This window comes from Podarcis muralis, chromosome 13 (genome assembly GCF_964188315.1).
Source record: "Podarcis muralis chromosome 13, rPodMur119.hap1.1, whole genome shotgun sequence".
In the NCBI taxonomy this organism is placed as follows: Eukaryota; Metazoa; Chordata; class Lepidosauria; order Squamata; family Lacertidae; genus Podarcis; species Podarcis muralis.
This window is the reverse complement of record NC_135667.1, coordinates 28,813,498-28,828,739: the sequence shown is the minus strand read 5'-3', so window position 1 is coordinate 28,828,739 and position 15,242 is coordinate 28,813,498. Positions and strand designations below refer to the sequence as shown.

At 44.3% G+C, this 15,242-nt stretch overlaps 1 protein-coding gene across 3 annotated transcripts in view; it reads right to left on the bottom strand.

Annotated features, from left to right (window-relative positions):
• Nucleotides 1–1,713: 1,713 nt before the first annotated feature.
• ORMDL3 (ORMDL sphingolipid biosynthesis regulator 3) overlaps nt 1,714–15,242 on the bottom strand; it is a 32,479-nt gene continuing 18,950 nt past the window's right edge. For all 3 annotated transcript variants that reach the window (XM_028702741.2, XM_028702743.2, XM_028702742.2), the window contains 2 exons: nt 11,100–11,251; nt 1,714–9,201 (listed from right to left, as the gene is read on the bottom strand). In XM_028702741.2, the coding sequence (XP_028558574.1) occupies nt 9,066–9,201; nt 11,100–11,251 (288 nt within the window). In that variant the 3' untranslated portion in view covers nt 1,714–9,065. The remainder of the gene's footprint in view (nt 9,202–11,099; nt 11,252–15,242) is intronic.

The following is a 15,242-nucleotide window of genomic DNA, read 5'->3' as shown; positions in this document are numbered from 1 at the left end:
CCTAACTCTGTTCACTCAAATTGCATAACTCATTTGAGATAGTTATGCTGACAGACTAAAGAATGGTGGCTTTAAGCTAATGAATTTACTCTTAATATCTGAAACTCCTGCAGTTGATGGGGAGATTGCAGGCACTGAAATTGTATGTTGTCTCATTTCGTATTAGCATCATTGCCTTTATAAAGTTTTCACTCACATTGTGACAGTTGATTCCTAAGAGTTTTGCTTGAATATAGTCATGCTGAGAAGCTCATTATACTGAAAGCTAGGAGAAGGGTGCCTTCTTTTGATAGCAACTGTAACGTTATTTGTTTTTATTTTCCGTGCATAGAATAATGTTGACAAAATGACTCTTTAGTGTGGAATAAGTAATTGCCTATTAACTACAACAGCAGCTCCAATTATTAATTTCTCTTGGAGAGGTGTGTCTATACCAAATAACAGTTTCTAAACTGCCTCTTCCTTTTAAACATGAAAGATCAAGAGCAAGAATATAATATTGTGCATTCTTTGTGGCATTTCATACTTTTTATTATCAATTTAAAACTTAAAAGCCTATTTTTATTGTCCCCCCCCCCAAAAAAAAAAATTACTTGGGCTCTTGTAAGATAACATTTATATGCTGCCTATTGGCCCTCAGAGTGACCCAAGGTGGGTTACAACAAATATATACAATAACAACTGAGAAGAATATCTTAAAAGGATTGCTGAAAGGCAGCATAAAAAGGAGGATAATTTAAACACAGTTTTTAAAAAAATCTTAAAAGCCTGGCAGAATAAAAATATATTGGCTGCCTGACTGAAAGGCAATTTTCCTCAGCGGAACCTTCAAGCGCACCACAAAATTTGGCTCTTCAGGAAAACCCAGCGAAAACTCGAAAGGCGTTCCTTTCCCCTGAGAAATTTCGGTGGTCTTTATCAATGCTCTTCTTGATTCCCTCAGATGTTCTGTGCCAGCAACAAATCTCCTCATTCAGTAAGGCTGCAGCAAGTCTGCCATTCCTTCCTTCCTCACAGGCTCCTCTACCACTTGTGTTGGATGGGTTGCTTTTCCACATTTTGAAAAAATGGGTACTAATGTGCAAGTGCTTTGTGCCTTGATTTTTGTGTGTGTGTTAAATGGTGATGACTTGTAGAGAGACAGAGCAAGCAAGTTGCCAAAAGATGTGTGAGGGGGAAGAGTCGTTGGGTCCATCTGTATTTACCTCAGAGGTAGGGCATCTGCATTGCATTGAGAAGCTCCTATGGCAATTCCAGGTCAGGCTAGAAAAAGACCCCTCCCTGAAATCCTGGAAAGCTTCTGCCTGTCAGTATAAACCAGTGTTTCCTAAACTTGGGGTCTCCGGCTGTTTTTGGACTACAGTTCCCATCATCTCTGACCATTAGTCCTACTAGCTAGGGATGATGGGAGTTGTAGTTCAAAACCAACTGAAGACTCAAGTTTGGGATACACTGGTATAAACAATACGGAGCTGGGTGGGCCAATGATCTGACTCGGTATAAGGCAGCTTCCCACGTCACTATCATTAGGATGAAAAACGACTCAAAAAGGCCCTGATCTGGAAGCAGCCAAGAACCTTCAACGCAATGTCAAAACACCATTGTCTTTTTCAGGCATCCTCCCCTACTCAGGGGAAGAGCAGGACAGTGCTCATTGACACATTAGAGCTTTTTTTATATTTGTACAGATTCAAGGAATACATTCAAGATATATTACATGAATACTGATTTTTTTTAATTGGTTTGTCTTTGAATACTGTAGAAAGGACTCATAAAAATAATATTCACACTTTGTCTTAGAAAGTTCTCCAGATGAAAGTTTTCTTTTCTCACATGTACACGACAAAACGAGAGCAAATCCAGAAAACAAAAGAAGATAAAAAAAATAAAACCAACACAACCGTAATTCTATGTTCGACACAAAGGTGTAAAACATTTAACACTCACTGAAAAGAACATTCACACTTACATTCTAAAAATTATATTTCACAGATAATGGTAAATCAATACAATAGGTTAATTCACTACAATTAAAGAACAATCCACAGACATATCATAAAATGCAGTTTGTGGCAACAACTCAGCTACCATGCCCTCCTAAAGAGCTTACTACCATACCTTTAAAATAGTTATTGTTTTTTTTTAAAATTAAACCCTTATGAAGTAAACAGCCTATAAAGCTAAGAGAAAAACCTAGACCTCACCAACCAATTGATGCCAAATTAGCAATTAAACCCACAAGTATTAGCTCCTGTAGTAAACACAGCACCTTGCTGTTAAGTCGTGAAAAGAGCTCATTGGTCTTTTCCCTTTTCCTTCCATTTCTGGAGTTCCAGAAATGCTACATATGCCCCTTTGGCAGGGACCCTTTAATCATTGTTACACTGTTCCCTGCATGGTCACATATACGTGACCTGCCCATATGATACTATGCTTTACCTGGTACAAAAATCTGGGTGGGAGCAGGCCATTTGCAGCCCCACAACCCAGTTCTACTTATTTTGAGCAAAACTTTCTTGTGGCAACTTGGAAAGACGTTGCTTCCTTTCCACTGATCTTTGAGTGGGCCATTGCGCGATTGCGTGTTCCATCATTACTTCTGCTGCTACAAAGGTTCTCATGATCAGGAACAGCCTTGTTGTTGTTGTTGTAGGGATCAGATCAGGAGCACAGCCGTTCAGGCACAGATTCCCTACTCACCAAGCCACCCTAGGTGCCGGTTGGAGGAAGGAACCGCAGGCAATTTGAGTAGGGACACTAGCAACTCTGTTGACCGTTAGATGATCATCAAATAACAAATCCAGTTCTGCTGCAAATCGTTTCACACCTGCTACACTCCGCTCTGAGAAACTATTTCTGCCCTGATCATCTGCTCTAGCCCAGGGAGGGGGAACCTACAGACCTCCAGGTACTGCTGAACTACAACCCCCATTATCACCCTGACCATTGGTCAAGGGTGATGCAAGTTGGTGCCCATCAGGGCCAGGAGGTCCACCTGTTCTAGGTATCTGCCAGCACTTTGGCTCCAGACTTGGCACAAAGCACACAGCTACTCAGTCTGCTCCGTGGAACCTGCACGCTATGGAAGCTGCTTGCTAGGAGTGGGGTTGTTCTCCTCTAGGCTGCTCTGTGTTTTATCCTGGCCTGTGACCGTAATAAAGTTCATTTATTCTAGGCTGCTCTGTGCATTGTCCTGGGTGTTCACAGACCCCATAGTGTCCACGTCAAAAGCCACAAGAAAACCTTGATTTGTTTCAGATAGGCTCCATATTTTCTTTCTATCAACATGCTACATTAAGTCCTTGAATCCCGTGTTGAGATTCCCCGTGTCTTTTTATTTACAATCTATTTATTTTGTGTGCGAGAAGGAGTGATTCCAGATAGGGACCATAATGCAGGGAAGGGGGTGCAATTTACTGCACCATTCAATCACTGAAAACACACTTCTTGCCTGAAGCTGCTGTTTGCAGATAATGGCAGCTTGGGGGGGGGTCAACTTCACAGAGGGGTAATTTTCAGGAGGATAGTAGCACATGGGAGAAGGGGTAAACCTCAGCTTTTTATTGCATACACATGGGAAATGCCAAGCATGATTTTAGTATAACTTGAAGCTTTGACCACCACAGGCCCATGTTTCAGATTGTTCCTGCACTAATCACAGAACCTGACAACAGAAACCCTAGACAGTGCATGGCCTTTCTGCTCAGTCTCTGAGATGCACCAGGCTCAAGATGCATTTTATACCTTAATTACGCCAGCCTGGGCAAAGCAGCCTTGGTACCTACAATTATTCCAAGAGAAATGTGTTCACATGCAACATTTGTGTGGGAAATCCCATCCTCTCCACTCACCACTTCAATGATGGAGAGCATTTATTTATCCCGTAAAGCCATGTAGGGTGGGGAGAGATTTGTGGCCCCGAGACAATATTGCAAATGGTGCACTGCTTTCTGAGTCCCCTTCAAAATGATTACTAGGGTGCTGGTGGAAGAGATTGGCCTTTGGGACAGTGAATTAAAGGGAGCATGCTATCGCCCGCCCGCCCAGCACCTCCTTTAGAAGAGCAGGAAGGGCTCAATCTCTGTTTGCTCCCAAGGCAAACTGAGGACGGATTTGGGGCTCTTCGTAAAAGGCCCAGTGGGCCTAATTGGGTTGGTTAAAACACAACTCAGCCAAGACAATTATACCTCCCCAGTCCCCTGCCATCCTTAGTTATGCATGTCCCCTGCCCTCTGCCAGGGAGATTCCATTAGGGACACACACAGGGGAACAATTTACTGATAGAAGTGATTCCAAATTATTAAAAATGATAGGATGGTGCATCGTCTCTAATAAGTTCTGCTGCCCACAGAAACCACAACTATTAAATTTTATAGTATACAGAAACCTTCTTCTTTATGGAGAGCGCCAAGACTTAGCAAAGCAGCTCTTTCTACAGTACCGAGTTACAGAAAGTGGTCAACAAGGAAACTGCATGAACTCTCGTGTCAGCACCAAGAAGCAGCTTCATTGGGGAGTATGGAAAACAAATGGGTTTCATGCCATATTAACTGGGCTTGCTCTGTTTGACAAAGCCAGGACTGAGCAAGTCCTCAGCAAATGAGCATATAGGATTGACCACAGCCCAGGCTCTCTTTTTCTCCACTTGGTTTTGAAAGTTTCTACAAATATTTAATATTTTTAATGTAAAGGAACAATCTGCCAGCTGATTCTCTCATATGGTTTTGGCCTGGACAACGTAAGCTTTCTTAGAGCTCACTTTTCTAGCAGCAATAACTATTGGCAGAAGAGTGAGCTGGCAGCTCACATTGTAAAGGGTTTTGTTTAGATTTTCATAAAGCTAAACCCACCCCCTTTGCTTAACTGTAACAGGAACTCTTACTGACAACGGGAGACACGGCCTGGAACAGCTGGTTCCCCAACTTGGTACTCTCCAGATGTTGTTGCTCTACAACTCCCTTCATCCTAGAGCTCTGGGCCCTGTTGGCTGGGGCTGATGGACATCCTAAACATCTGGAGGACTTCAGGTTGCTAAGGCAGGCCTAGAATACCTTGAGAGCACTGTGGCTGGTGAACGGGCTATTCTGAACAATCCCCTCAGTACTCAGAATAATGAAAACGAAGTGGTAGGAGCAGAAGTTTGCAGAGCAATGAATGACATGAAAATTGGCTGGTGTGTAGACATAGTGCTAATGAGCTCTTTCTATATTTTTTCCTTTTTAGTAGGGCACTGATTTATACCCTTGCAAAAGAACATTCTGTTTTTCGGAAGAGTGCAACTTAGATCTGTGTTTAAGGCCTTAACCACCTATATATTGGAATAGTGCTAAAAAATACACAAGCCCTTTAAGTTATCCATATATTGAGTTACACGTATCATCAAGTAATGAGCACAACTTCTATTGCAGAAATCTACGTTGAAGCAGATTGTTTCCCTCCCCCGGTATTTTTGCTTCCTCATCAAAGCAAGACCTGGGGTTAAAATTGTGCGTTTGATTAAAATTTATTAAAATCGGTGCTGAATTTCAACTTTTAACCTGGGCTCATCTGGTTCCACTGAATTGATGAAAACTGGGAAGTGGTTGTTCAGCATTCCACTATTATTTTGACATATTAGTAGCTGTTTTTCTTCTACAGAATAAAGAATGGGAGGTAGAATGGGGAGATCTGGTGCTGGAAAAAGCTACTAATTGAACTGAACTCAAGAAGAAGAAAAATTAAAATGCCTATTACCCCCGCTTTTCTGAGAACCCAATGCCAAGTCTGTTCCCCGGCCTCGGTATATTTTTCACATTTCGTTAAATTTGGTTTTCTTCCTTTTTCATGAATATTTTAAAAAGGACCTTGCTTTCAAGTTGCCTTAGACAGGAAGTTAAAAAATACAGGCTCTAACGGAGGTCAAAGCATCTTAGCGCTGGGATTTGGGTGAAAAGCTTACAATGTTAATCCTCTTAGCCCACTTTGCTGGCAGGTGTCTTGAGCAGGGAAGGCCACTTGCTTCTCTCAGAGAAGAATTACACCCGGAAGACCCTGCCTCCCTCTCTGTGCCTAGATGACAAGCTCTGGTCCACACCAGTCATCATCAACAGTGGTATATATTGCCTGTCCGTAATTTCGAAGCTACTATCGCCTTCCTAATTCACAAACTCACGTATCTACACTTAATTATAACTGTCAGTGCCAATCAAAACAACAACAACATGACAAGTTGTTAGGCTAGGGCAAGGGCTAGATGACTTCCATCAGGTTAAGGAACTACAGCCTCAGGAGTAACCAGGAATAAGGTCCTGCTCTGTCAGGCAACCAAAGGTAGACACCAGGACCTGGTCCTTCTACCTGGCCAACCGAGAAGGTCTCTGACTGACAGGAAACTGCAAGGGCTGATGCTCTTCGCTGTTGTGTCTGGAGGGAGAGCTCCAAGTACACCAGAACCTGACCTTCGATTCCAAGATTACTAGTCACAAAGGCTGCTAAAACATACAGGTGACAAGCCCAAAAGCAACGTTTGGCTGCAGCTGTGCCAAACACTGCTCCACTGTATTTATTTCAATACTGGGGGTGGGGAACATGCTCCAGGTGCCATTCAACTCCAGCTCCCATCAACCACAGCCGGCGTGGCCTATGTTCATGGATTATGGGAGTTGTAGTCCCCCGACACCTGGAGGTCCCGCAGGTTCACCACCTCTGCCTCCACATTTTCAATCTCCTTTGTTTCTTGCATCATTGTCTCTGAAGCTTTGTGGACTTTAGTACACATTGCCTCCCCGGATAGCCACTTAACTGTCCTTTACATTTTTTGCTGCAGGTGTAAAGCGGCTTTTATTTTTGTCTGTTGAGCTGCCTTGAACCGCTGGTCAAGGATAGGGATAGAATCATAGAACTGTAGAGTTGGAAGGGGCCAAGAGTCAATTAGTCCAAGCCCTTGCAATCCAGGAACCTCAGCTAAAATCATCTGTTTTATTACGTAGATTGTACCAAATCAGATAATGGGAAGGACATCTGAAGAGAAAGAAGGGGGCAACTCCCATCCCTTTAATGATACTGGGCTTGGTGGAAGGCTTTTAAACCTCTTTGCCCAACCCAGAACCTCTGCTTGCTGCAAAGCCCAACAGCATCACCACTGCTAATGTGGCCGTTGAGAAACCAGGTGGGCTTTCCCTGCCATCACTTCTAGATACTGCCAAAAGCAGAGGTGGTGTTTAAAATGCCCTCCGCCTCCTTTCAGGGAAGTGTCCCAAACAGTTCTAAAGCTGGGAAAACAGCTTACGAATTATTGGCACCGGCCTCAAATGTTTAGATGCCTCCCCAGTTTAGTGGGGTAAGGAAACATTTCAGTTGCCAAGCTAACAAGCCTGAGAAACAGATTCCAGGAAATACTCAGGCTGTTTAAATCCCATCATAAAACTCATATCCTAGCTAGCAATGTGTGCATTTCCTGGGGCGGGGTGGATAAGGGGAGGGAAATCGTTTGTTTGTTTTTTTACAGGACACAACATTGACAAGAAGAACCAAACTCACATACCTATGATCTTGATGATCAAAACTTAACACACGTTTTTCTTGATGTCCGCATGATTGATTTGCAGCCTGCACCTTAAAAGGCTGTTGGCGATTACATGACATAATGTATTATAGCTCTCAGAGTCTGTTTCTGTCTCCCGCCCGCCCCCCCCCCCAATCCAACAGAAGCATCAGAAAGAAATAAACCCACTTACTAATCCATTAGCAGGAGAAAACCCTCCTCCTTGCTGTACCGGTGTTTAGGAAGCAGGCCAACCAGCAGTCAGACGTATACCAAAATATCTGCATTCTAGGTGACAGAGAGCAATAGAGGGTTTTTTTATTCTGACACAGTGGGGCACTAAAGCAAAAGCCCATTAAGCCACATGGGTGGAGGCTGCCCAGGAAACAAGCAACATCTCAGTTAGACATCACAGAGGGCAGCAACAAGATAGCTCTCTCTGAACCCCAGTGCTGGCATGAATCAGCAAATGAATCGACGAAGAGTGGTACCTAACCAACCCTAATCAACTTATGCTGAAAATGGGGCCTGGGTCCTTTGGCCTCATCTTGTGTCTTCTCCACCGCCGTTACTGTATAATGTCAAAATAAGCCATCCATGCTTCAAGAGACCGGTCTTTCAGCCATTGGCTCTCCCATCCAGAAGAAACGCCGCAATGAGGCAGTTGCGACTGTCGAAATGTGGCAACCACTGCAAGGCAAGTGTCAAAACATTTCTTCCCTCTTTCTTCTCGTCCCTGGGTTGTGTTTTCAACCTGCCATGTGGAGTTCCCCACTCCCTCAACCTCAGAGAGGGAAAAGCTTTGAGATATATATATATATATAGGCAAAGGCTTTTCAAAGAAGACTCTGAAGAGCATTGCTTTTGTAACTGGGGGGGAAAACCTGGTTCATGCCCCTGCAAGAAAGAATGAGAATCTGTCCCAACTGCCTACCAAATAATTAAAATGTATTTATAAATGATCAGCTAAGGTTTCCAAACTCACAAATAAATCTATACCTAGTGTGCATCTCAAAATTTCTGATATAGCCCTTTCGATGAGCAAGTCACAACTCCCCTCCAAAGGGGAACAACTTTATATTAAAGTGCATTTGCTATCATCCTAAACATCGCCTTGCCATAGGCTCCTACCTTTCTATACCTGTCCAAGCCTTCTGGGCTGGATGTCTTCCATTACCCAGAGAGCAAGCTATGAGTACCTTTCAAATTTCAGTGTTGTCTGCATCTATTTTCAGATTCTTGAAAAATAAAATAATAACAATAATAATAATAAATACGTTTTAAGCTCCCCCCCCAGCCCTTGTCTCTCTTCCAAGCTAAACTCTACACCCAGGATTCAAGCATCGTTTGAGCCGTCTGCCTTCTCTGTTGGATCTTGGAATCCTGCGCAACATGTGCTCATTTTAAAAAGAAATTAAATTTTTAAAAAGGAGCCATTGTGTGGAAGTGTATCCTGAAGACGCAGCCGGAACGAAGGAAACAGGGTTCTCACGTTGCTGGCCTCTCACAGCTCACCAGAAGGGAATATAAAAGACACCTGGGCTCAGTACTTGTTAATCCCAAAGATGCGTACGCCATGCAGTTGGGGTAGTTTGGGGATCAAGACACTCATCAAGGAGATGGTGTTGATGATGAAGTGTATCCGGTCGTATTTAGTGTAGAAGCTTGTAAGGAAATAACTGCGGAGGAAAGAAAAGGAGGAGAGAATTGAATCGCGTATGCCCCAGTTCCCTCAACTAGCCCACGCTGAGAGTTGAAACATGGAATGCCCTCCCTAGGGAGGCTTGCTGGATGCCCGTATCATGCATACACACACACAACATTTTTATATCATGCATATAATCTCTCTCTCTATGGATATATAATTTTTATTAAATTTCTGTTTTACCTTTTAGAATATTCACTTAAACAACCTTAAAATATCAATGACTTCCCTTCCTCTCTTTCCATGGTTCATTTTGCACAGCATAAACACCTGCACATTTTATATAAACTAAACCATTCTGTATTCCATTATTACATCCATCAAAACTTATTTGCACTGTTGAATTTATCTTAATTATGCTGCCCACGTTTTCATATGTACACAATTCCCCCCCCATATATTCAATAAACATTCTCCAGTCTTCTTTAAACGTTATGTTCTTCTTGTTCTGTTATTCTATACGTTAGGTCTGCAAGCTGTGCGTATTCCATCAGTTTAAGTTGCCAGTCGGGACTTCGCTCGTTTTCCATTTTTGGGCTAACGAAACACGAGCCACAGTAGTGACATACATAAATAACCTTTTCCAACACCTAGGAATTTTTGTCTGAGTTATCCCCAACAAAAAGGACTCTGTTGTTGTTTTTTTGGAAAAGTACTTTTAAACATTTTTTTCAGTTCATTATGAATTATTTCCCAATACCCTTTTACAGGTCCAGCATATATGATAGAAAGTACCCTCAGTCTCATTACATCTCCAACACTTACCTGATTCAGTCTTATACATCTTATATACCATATTTTTTGCTCTATAAGACTCACTTTTTCCCTCCTAAAAAGTAAGTGGAAATGTGTGTGCGTCTTATGGAGCGAATGCAGGCTGCGCAGCTATCCCAGAAGCCAGAACAGCAAGAGGGATTGCTGCTTTCACTGCGCAGCAATCCCTCTTGCTGTTCTGGCTTCTGAGATTCAGAATATTTTTTTTCTTGTTTACCTCTTCCAAAAACTAGGTGCGTCTTGTGGTCTGGTGCGTCTTAAAGAGCGAAAAATACGGTATATTCTTTGGGTGCCAGGTGAAAAGCTTTTCATTTTTCCAGGGATTTTTCTTTAATGTTGCAAATCGTATTGCTCACTACCCAGAGAATGTTAAGGTACTGTTGTTTTTGGACTACAACTCCCATCATCCCTAAGCTAGCAAGACCAGCGGGGTCAAGGATGATGGGAGTTGTAGTTGGGGAAAACCAGCCGGAGACCCAAATTTGGGAAACACGGCTCTAAGGGCACAAGGATAGGAAGGAGTGCTGTGGGTCTGAAAAGCATTTCTTCGCACAGTGTGGAGTTAATTTATGGAACTGGCCTGCTATGAGTTGTGGGGGTGGCCATTAGGACTTGTTGTTGTTTAGTCGTTTAATCATGTCCGACTCTTCGTGACCCCATGGACCAGAGCACGCCAGGCACTCCTGTCTTCCACTGCCTCCCGCAGTTTGGTCAGACTCATGTTTGTAGCTTCGAAGACACTATCCAACCATCTTGTCCTCTGTCGTCCCCTTCTCCTTGTGCCCTCCATCTTTCCCAACATCAGGGTCTTTTCCAGGGCTTAGGGCTTAGACAGCCTTAAAAAGAGGGTGAGGCAAGTACATGGAGGGTAAGTACCTATGGCTACTAGTCAATGTGGTTTCATGCCAACCTCAGGCATCATGACTCCAAATACTCATTGATGGAGAACAGCAACATTTCTTGTTTGCGGGCTTCCCGCAGGCATCAGACTAGCCGTTGTGGGAATGGGATGATGGGCTTGGCAGGCTTCTGGCCTGATCCAGAAGCGATTTGCACCTAGCCTTATAAGTACAGTCCCAAGCCCTCTTTTACACTCACAGTATAATTGGTGTGATGGTCAGGAACTTGCGGGACGCGGTGAACTGCACCCCGTAATCCATCTGCTCCCAGTGAGTCAGCAGCCGGGCTTTGCCCTGGTCAGGCGTCTCAAAAGGCGTTCCTTTCACAGTGTGTAAGAAAATGTACATGCTCTGTAAGAAAACACAAACACACACGTGTGTTTTTAAGGGCTACATGGCGGTGGGGAATAATATTCCGTCCCTATTCTGAGCTACTTCGCTCATCTCTTCCTCTCTCTTCTTTCGGGTCCCGATTTAACCGGTTGAAAAGGCAGCAACGTCCTTGCGAAAGATGTGCTGTGTTGAAGGAAAGGTTCCTGCACAGCCAATGAATAACCACTTTTCAATGAGAAGCAAGGGTAGCCTAGCAGGAAAGAGGGCAAACGTGCAGATACAGTGCTAATTTAGGATAATTATTATTCTACTACAAACCCTCGATCTAAGGTGCTTGGCTGAAGTCCACTAGAAGCAGTGCCGCAAAGAGGACTATTGACCGACCTTTAAAAACGTGGCAGAGGAAAGAAGCTGCAGTATTTGGAGCCTTAAAATGCTTCGGCTAACCTGATCCAAGGAAGAAAGGAGAAAAAAGCAAGAGGAAGCATTGAGCAGTGAACTAGCATGGAACACGTCATTTATACATTTGTGCTGGCAGGGGGAGCTGTTGCCACTACTGCTGCCTACAAAGCAGTGCTAAAAAAATCAGATGCTGTAATGCACATAAAAATATAACTGGGGCCTCAAGAGGCAGCCCCCTCCCTGCTCTTTTTTGGAGGCAAAGTGTCACATACATAATTTTTCAGAGGGCCGGCGCTCTATGCAAGACAGATTTCCTACACAGATCTACTTCTAGGTCACGAATTGTGCCACACCGGTTATTGGCGTCTGCGTGGCCAATGGTACCCAGGGCAGAGAGAGGGTGCCAATTCAGATTTCACACCGCACCCACAAAATGCCTTGAGCCAGCCCTGTGTGCAAATTCCTAATCTGCCCTAGGTTATTGCAGCAGGCAGCGGCAACTGAGACGCACATGTGCTTGTCACAGGTGTGTAGGAGGTAGCTTGCCATTTGTAATACACAAAGGGGGGGGGGGCTGCTCCTGGACCGGGAGAGCCTGGCCACAGTAGTTCATGCACTGGTTGCTTCAAGGTTAGATTACTGCAATGCACTGTGTGTGGGGCTTCCTTTGCCCTTGACCCTGAAGCTACAGTTAGTGCAGAATGCCTTTTCAGCACGTAACACCTGTGCTCAGGGCTCTGCCCTGGTTGTCGATCCGCCACTGGGCAGAGTTCAAGGTGTTACTATTAGTATATAAAGCTCTTAACACCTTGGGACCTGTTTACCTATGACGTCATCTTACCCAAATGTTGGGGTTGCCATATTTCAAAAAGTCAAAGTCCGGACATAAAAGCTGTTGAGCTTTTTTGTGGGCAAAGTTGTTGAGCTTTGAAGTTTTGGGGCTTTTTTTTTTTAAAGGAAATTTGCCAACAAATTACCACCACTGACTCGGGTTGCCATTTTTACCAATTTTCGGAAATTCCGTATGGAAGCTATTTCCGATGGACGAATCCCGGATATGTCTGGGGAATTCTGGACGTATAGCAGCTAGGCTACCGTATGTGCCCACTTGACCACTTCAATCAACAGAATTGGCACTTCTATAAAGTGCCACATAATACCCGACACCGCATCTGTAAGAACTCGTTTAGTTTGGCACTCCCTGCCTATTGATACCAAGGCAGGTGCTTTCATTGTATTCCTTTCAGCACCTGCCAAAGACATTCTTGTTTAGTTTAGAAATGCAGAAATGCCTACCCAAATGTTTAGAAAGTTTGTATGAGTTTTGACTTATTTCAGTCTATTTCTGTTGTGGTTTTGACCTTCTGTATATTTCCCAAACTTGGGTCTCCAGCTGTTTTGGGATTACCAATTCCCATCACCCCTGGCTAGCAGGACCAGTGGTTGGGGATGATGGGAAATTGTAGTCCAAAAACAGCTGGAGACCCAAGTTTGGGAAATGCTGTTTTAAATTATGGTTGTAAATTTTTAAGTGATGATTTTATTGGTTTACCTGCTTTGTAGACCGCTTTGAGTTCTCCCCCCTCCCCCACAATCAAGCGATATAGAGTGGTACCTCAGGTTAATTCATTCCAGAGGTCCGTACTTAACCTGAAACTGTTCTTAACCTGAAGCACCACTTTAGCTAATGGGGCCTCCTGCTGCTGCCACGCCGCTGGAGCACGTTTTCTGTTCTCATCCTGAAGCAAAGTTCTTAACCCGAGGTAATATTTATGGGTTAGCGGAGTCTGTAACCTGAAGCATATGTAACCTGAAGCGTATGTAACCCGAGGTACCACTGTACAAAATTTTATGAATGAATAAATGTGTGGTGTGGGAAATTTAATACAGCTGTATGTCAGGGCTCCACGCTTCGACTCGACCAATCGAAATGCAGCCCACCAGTCATGGATCGTGGCCTGCCAGGGGTTTGGCAACTCCACCCCACTTGCGCCAGATGTGGTTGCGCCACCAACAAAAGAATGCCATTTCTTTAGACGGAGCATAGGTGGACTACAGAACTCACTCCCACATATTGTAGTGATGAACACCAACTCGGCTGGGTTTAAAAGAGGATTACACAAAGGCCATCAACAGCTACTACGTTCTACCGCCAATGTCAGAAGTGGCCTGCCTCTGCATACCACCCACGGGGGGACTCACGAATGGGCAGAGGGCTCATGCCTTGCTTGTGGGCTTCCCATAGACATCTGGTTGGCCACCATGAGAACAGGATGGTGGACTAGGTGGGCCTTTGGCCTGACCCAGCGGGGCTCTTATGCTTGTAAGCCAGACAACCCTGCCTTCATTGTAACCTAGCAGGGGTTGCATGCTATGAAAAAATGCACAAGGGTGCATCGTTATTCAGTGTGCCTCCATTACCCTGAACACCTTTGCAAACGTTTCCAAGCACAATTCAAAGTGTTGGCACTGACCTTTAAAGCCCTAAACGGCCTCGGTCCAGTATACCTGAAGGAGCGTCTCCACCCCCATCGTTCTACCCAAACACTGAGGTCCAGCGCCGAAGGCCTTCTGGCGGTTCCCTCACTGCAAGAAGCAAAGTTACAGGGAACCAGGTAGATGGCCTTCTCAGAAGTGGCGCCCGCCCTGTGGAACGCCCTCCCATCAGACGTTGAGGAAATAAACAACTATCTGATGTTTAGAAGACATCTGAAGGCGTCCCTGTTCAGGGAAGTTTTTAATGACTGAGGTTTTAATGTATTTTTAAATGGGTGGGGTATAAATAATAAATTATTATTATAATTATCCGCTCTGCACAAGAAGTGTGGCTCGCCCCACATTTCCAATTAATGCAGTAGGTGCTGGGAAGCTTTTGCTAAAGTGGTATTAAGCAAATTAGGGGTGGCTGTAGCTTTTTGCAATTAAGTTGGATGGAGTAAATGGGTGTGATAATAAGCACTGGGTGTGAGAAATCCATATGTCCGTATTAAACAGGAGGAGGATGAACTGCCCAAATAACAATCCTTTAGCGGCAGACGCCCCAATTTCACCAAGCTTCGAGTTTCACGGAACAGGATACAGAAGCACTCTAGAAACCCTTGCACTTTGGAATTTTAATCTGGCGGCCGCCCAGTGTTTGCTTCCTACATAGCGGGGGTGGGGAAGCCTTGGAAGAGAACAAAAGCACCAGATAAAATCTGTGAGCGGGCGACTCCCAGTTGCAAATCATCTTAAGCTCATCCTATCATGAAGCAATGATAACAAAGCACGGCGATAACCGGTGCCAAGGTGCCCGGACTCCTTTGTGTTAATTCTTTCCAGCTCTTATCCTCTTTGATTTCAGTTCTTCCCACGCGAAATCATTGGGTGGATCCAAATTATAAGGTGGTGGCACTTAAGTCCCATTGAAACCAATGGGTGACTTGAGTCACAACGAAGTTGCTCAATTGATGTCAGTGGGTACTGAGGTCAATTCACTCATTCTGGGGTCCGGCTGAATGTCGGCTAGGGTCTCTCTCGCTGTTCCGCAGTAGGTGGCCAGGAGAGAGAGAAAGAGAGACCCCGTGTGTGTGCATCAGCCTACAAATCCAGTCAAGATTATCCCGTC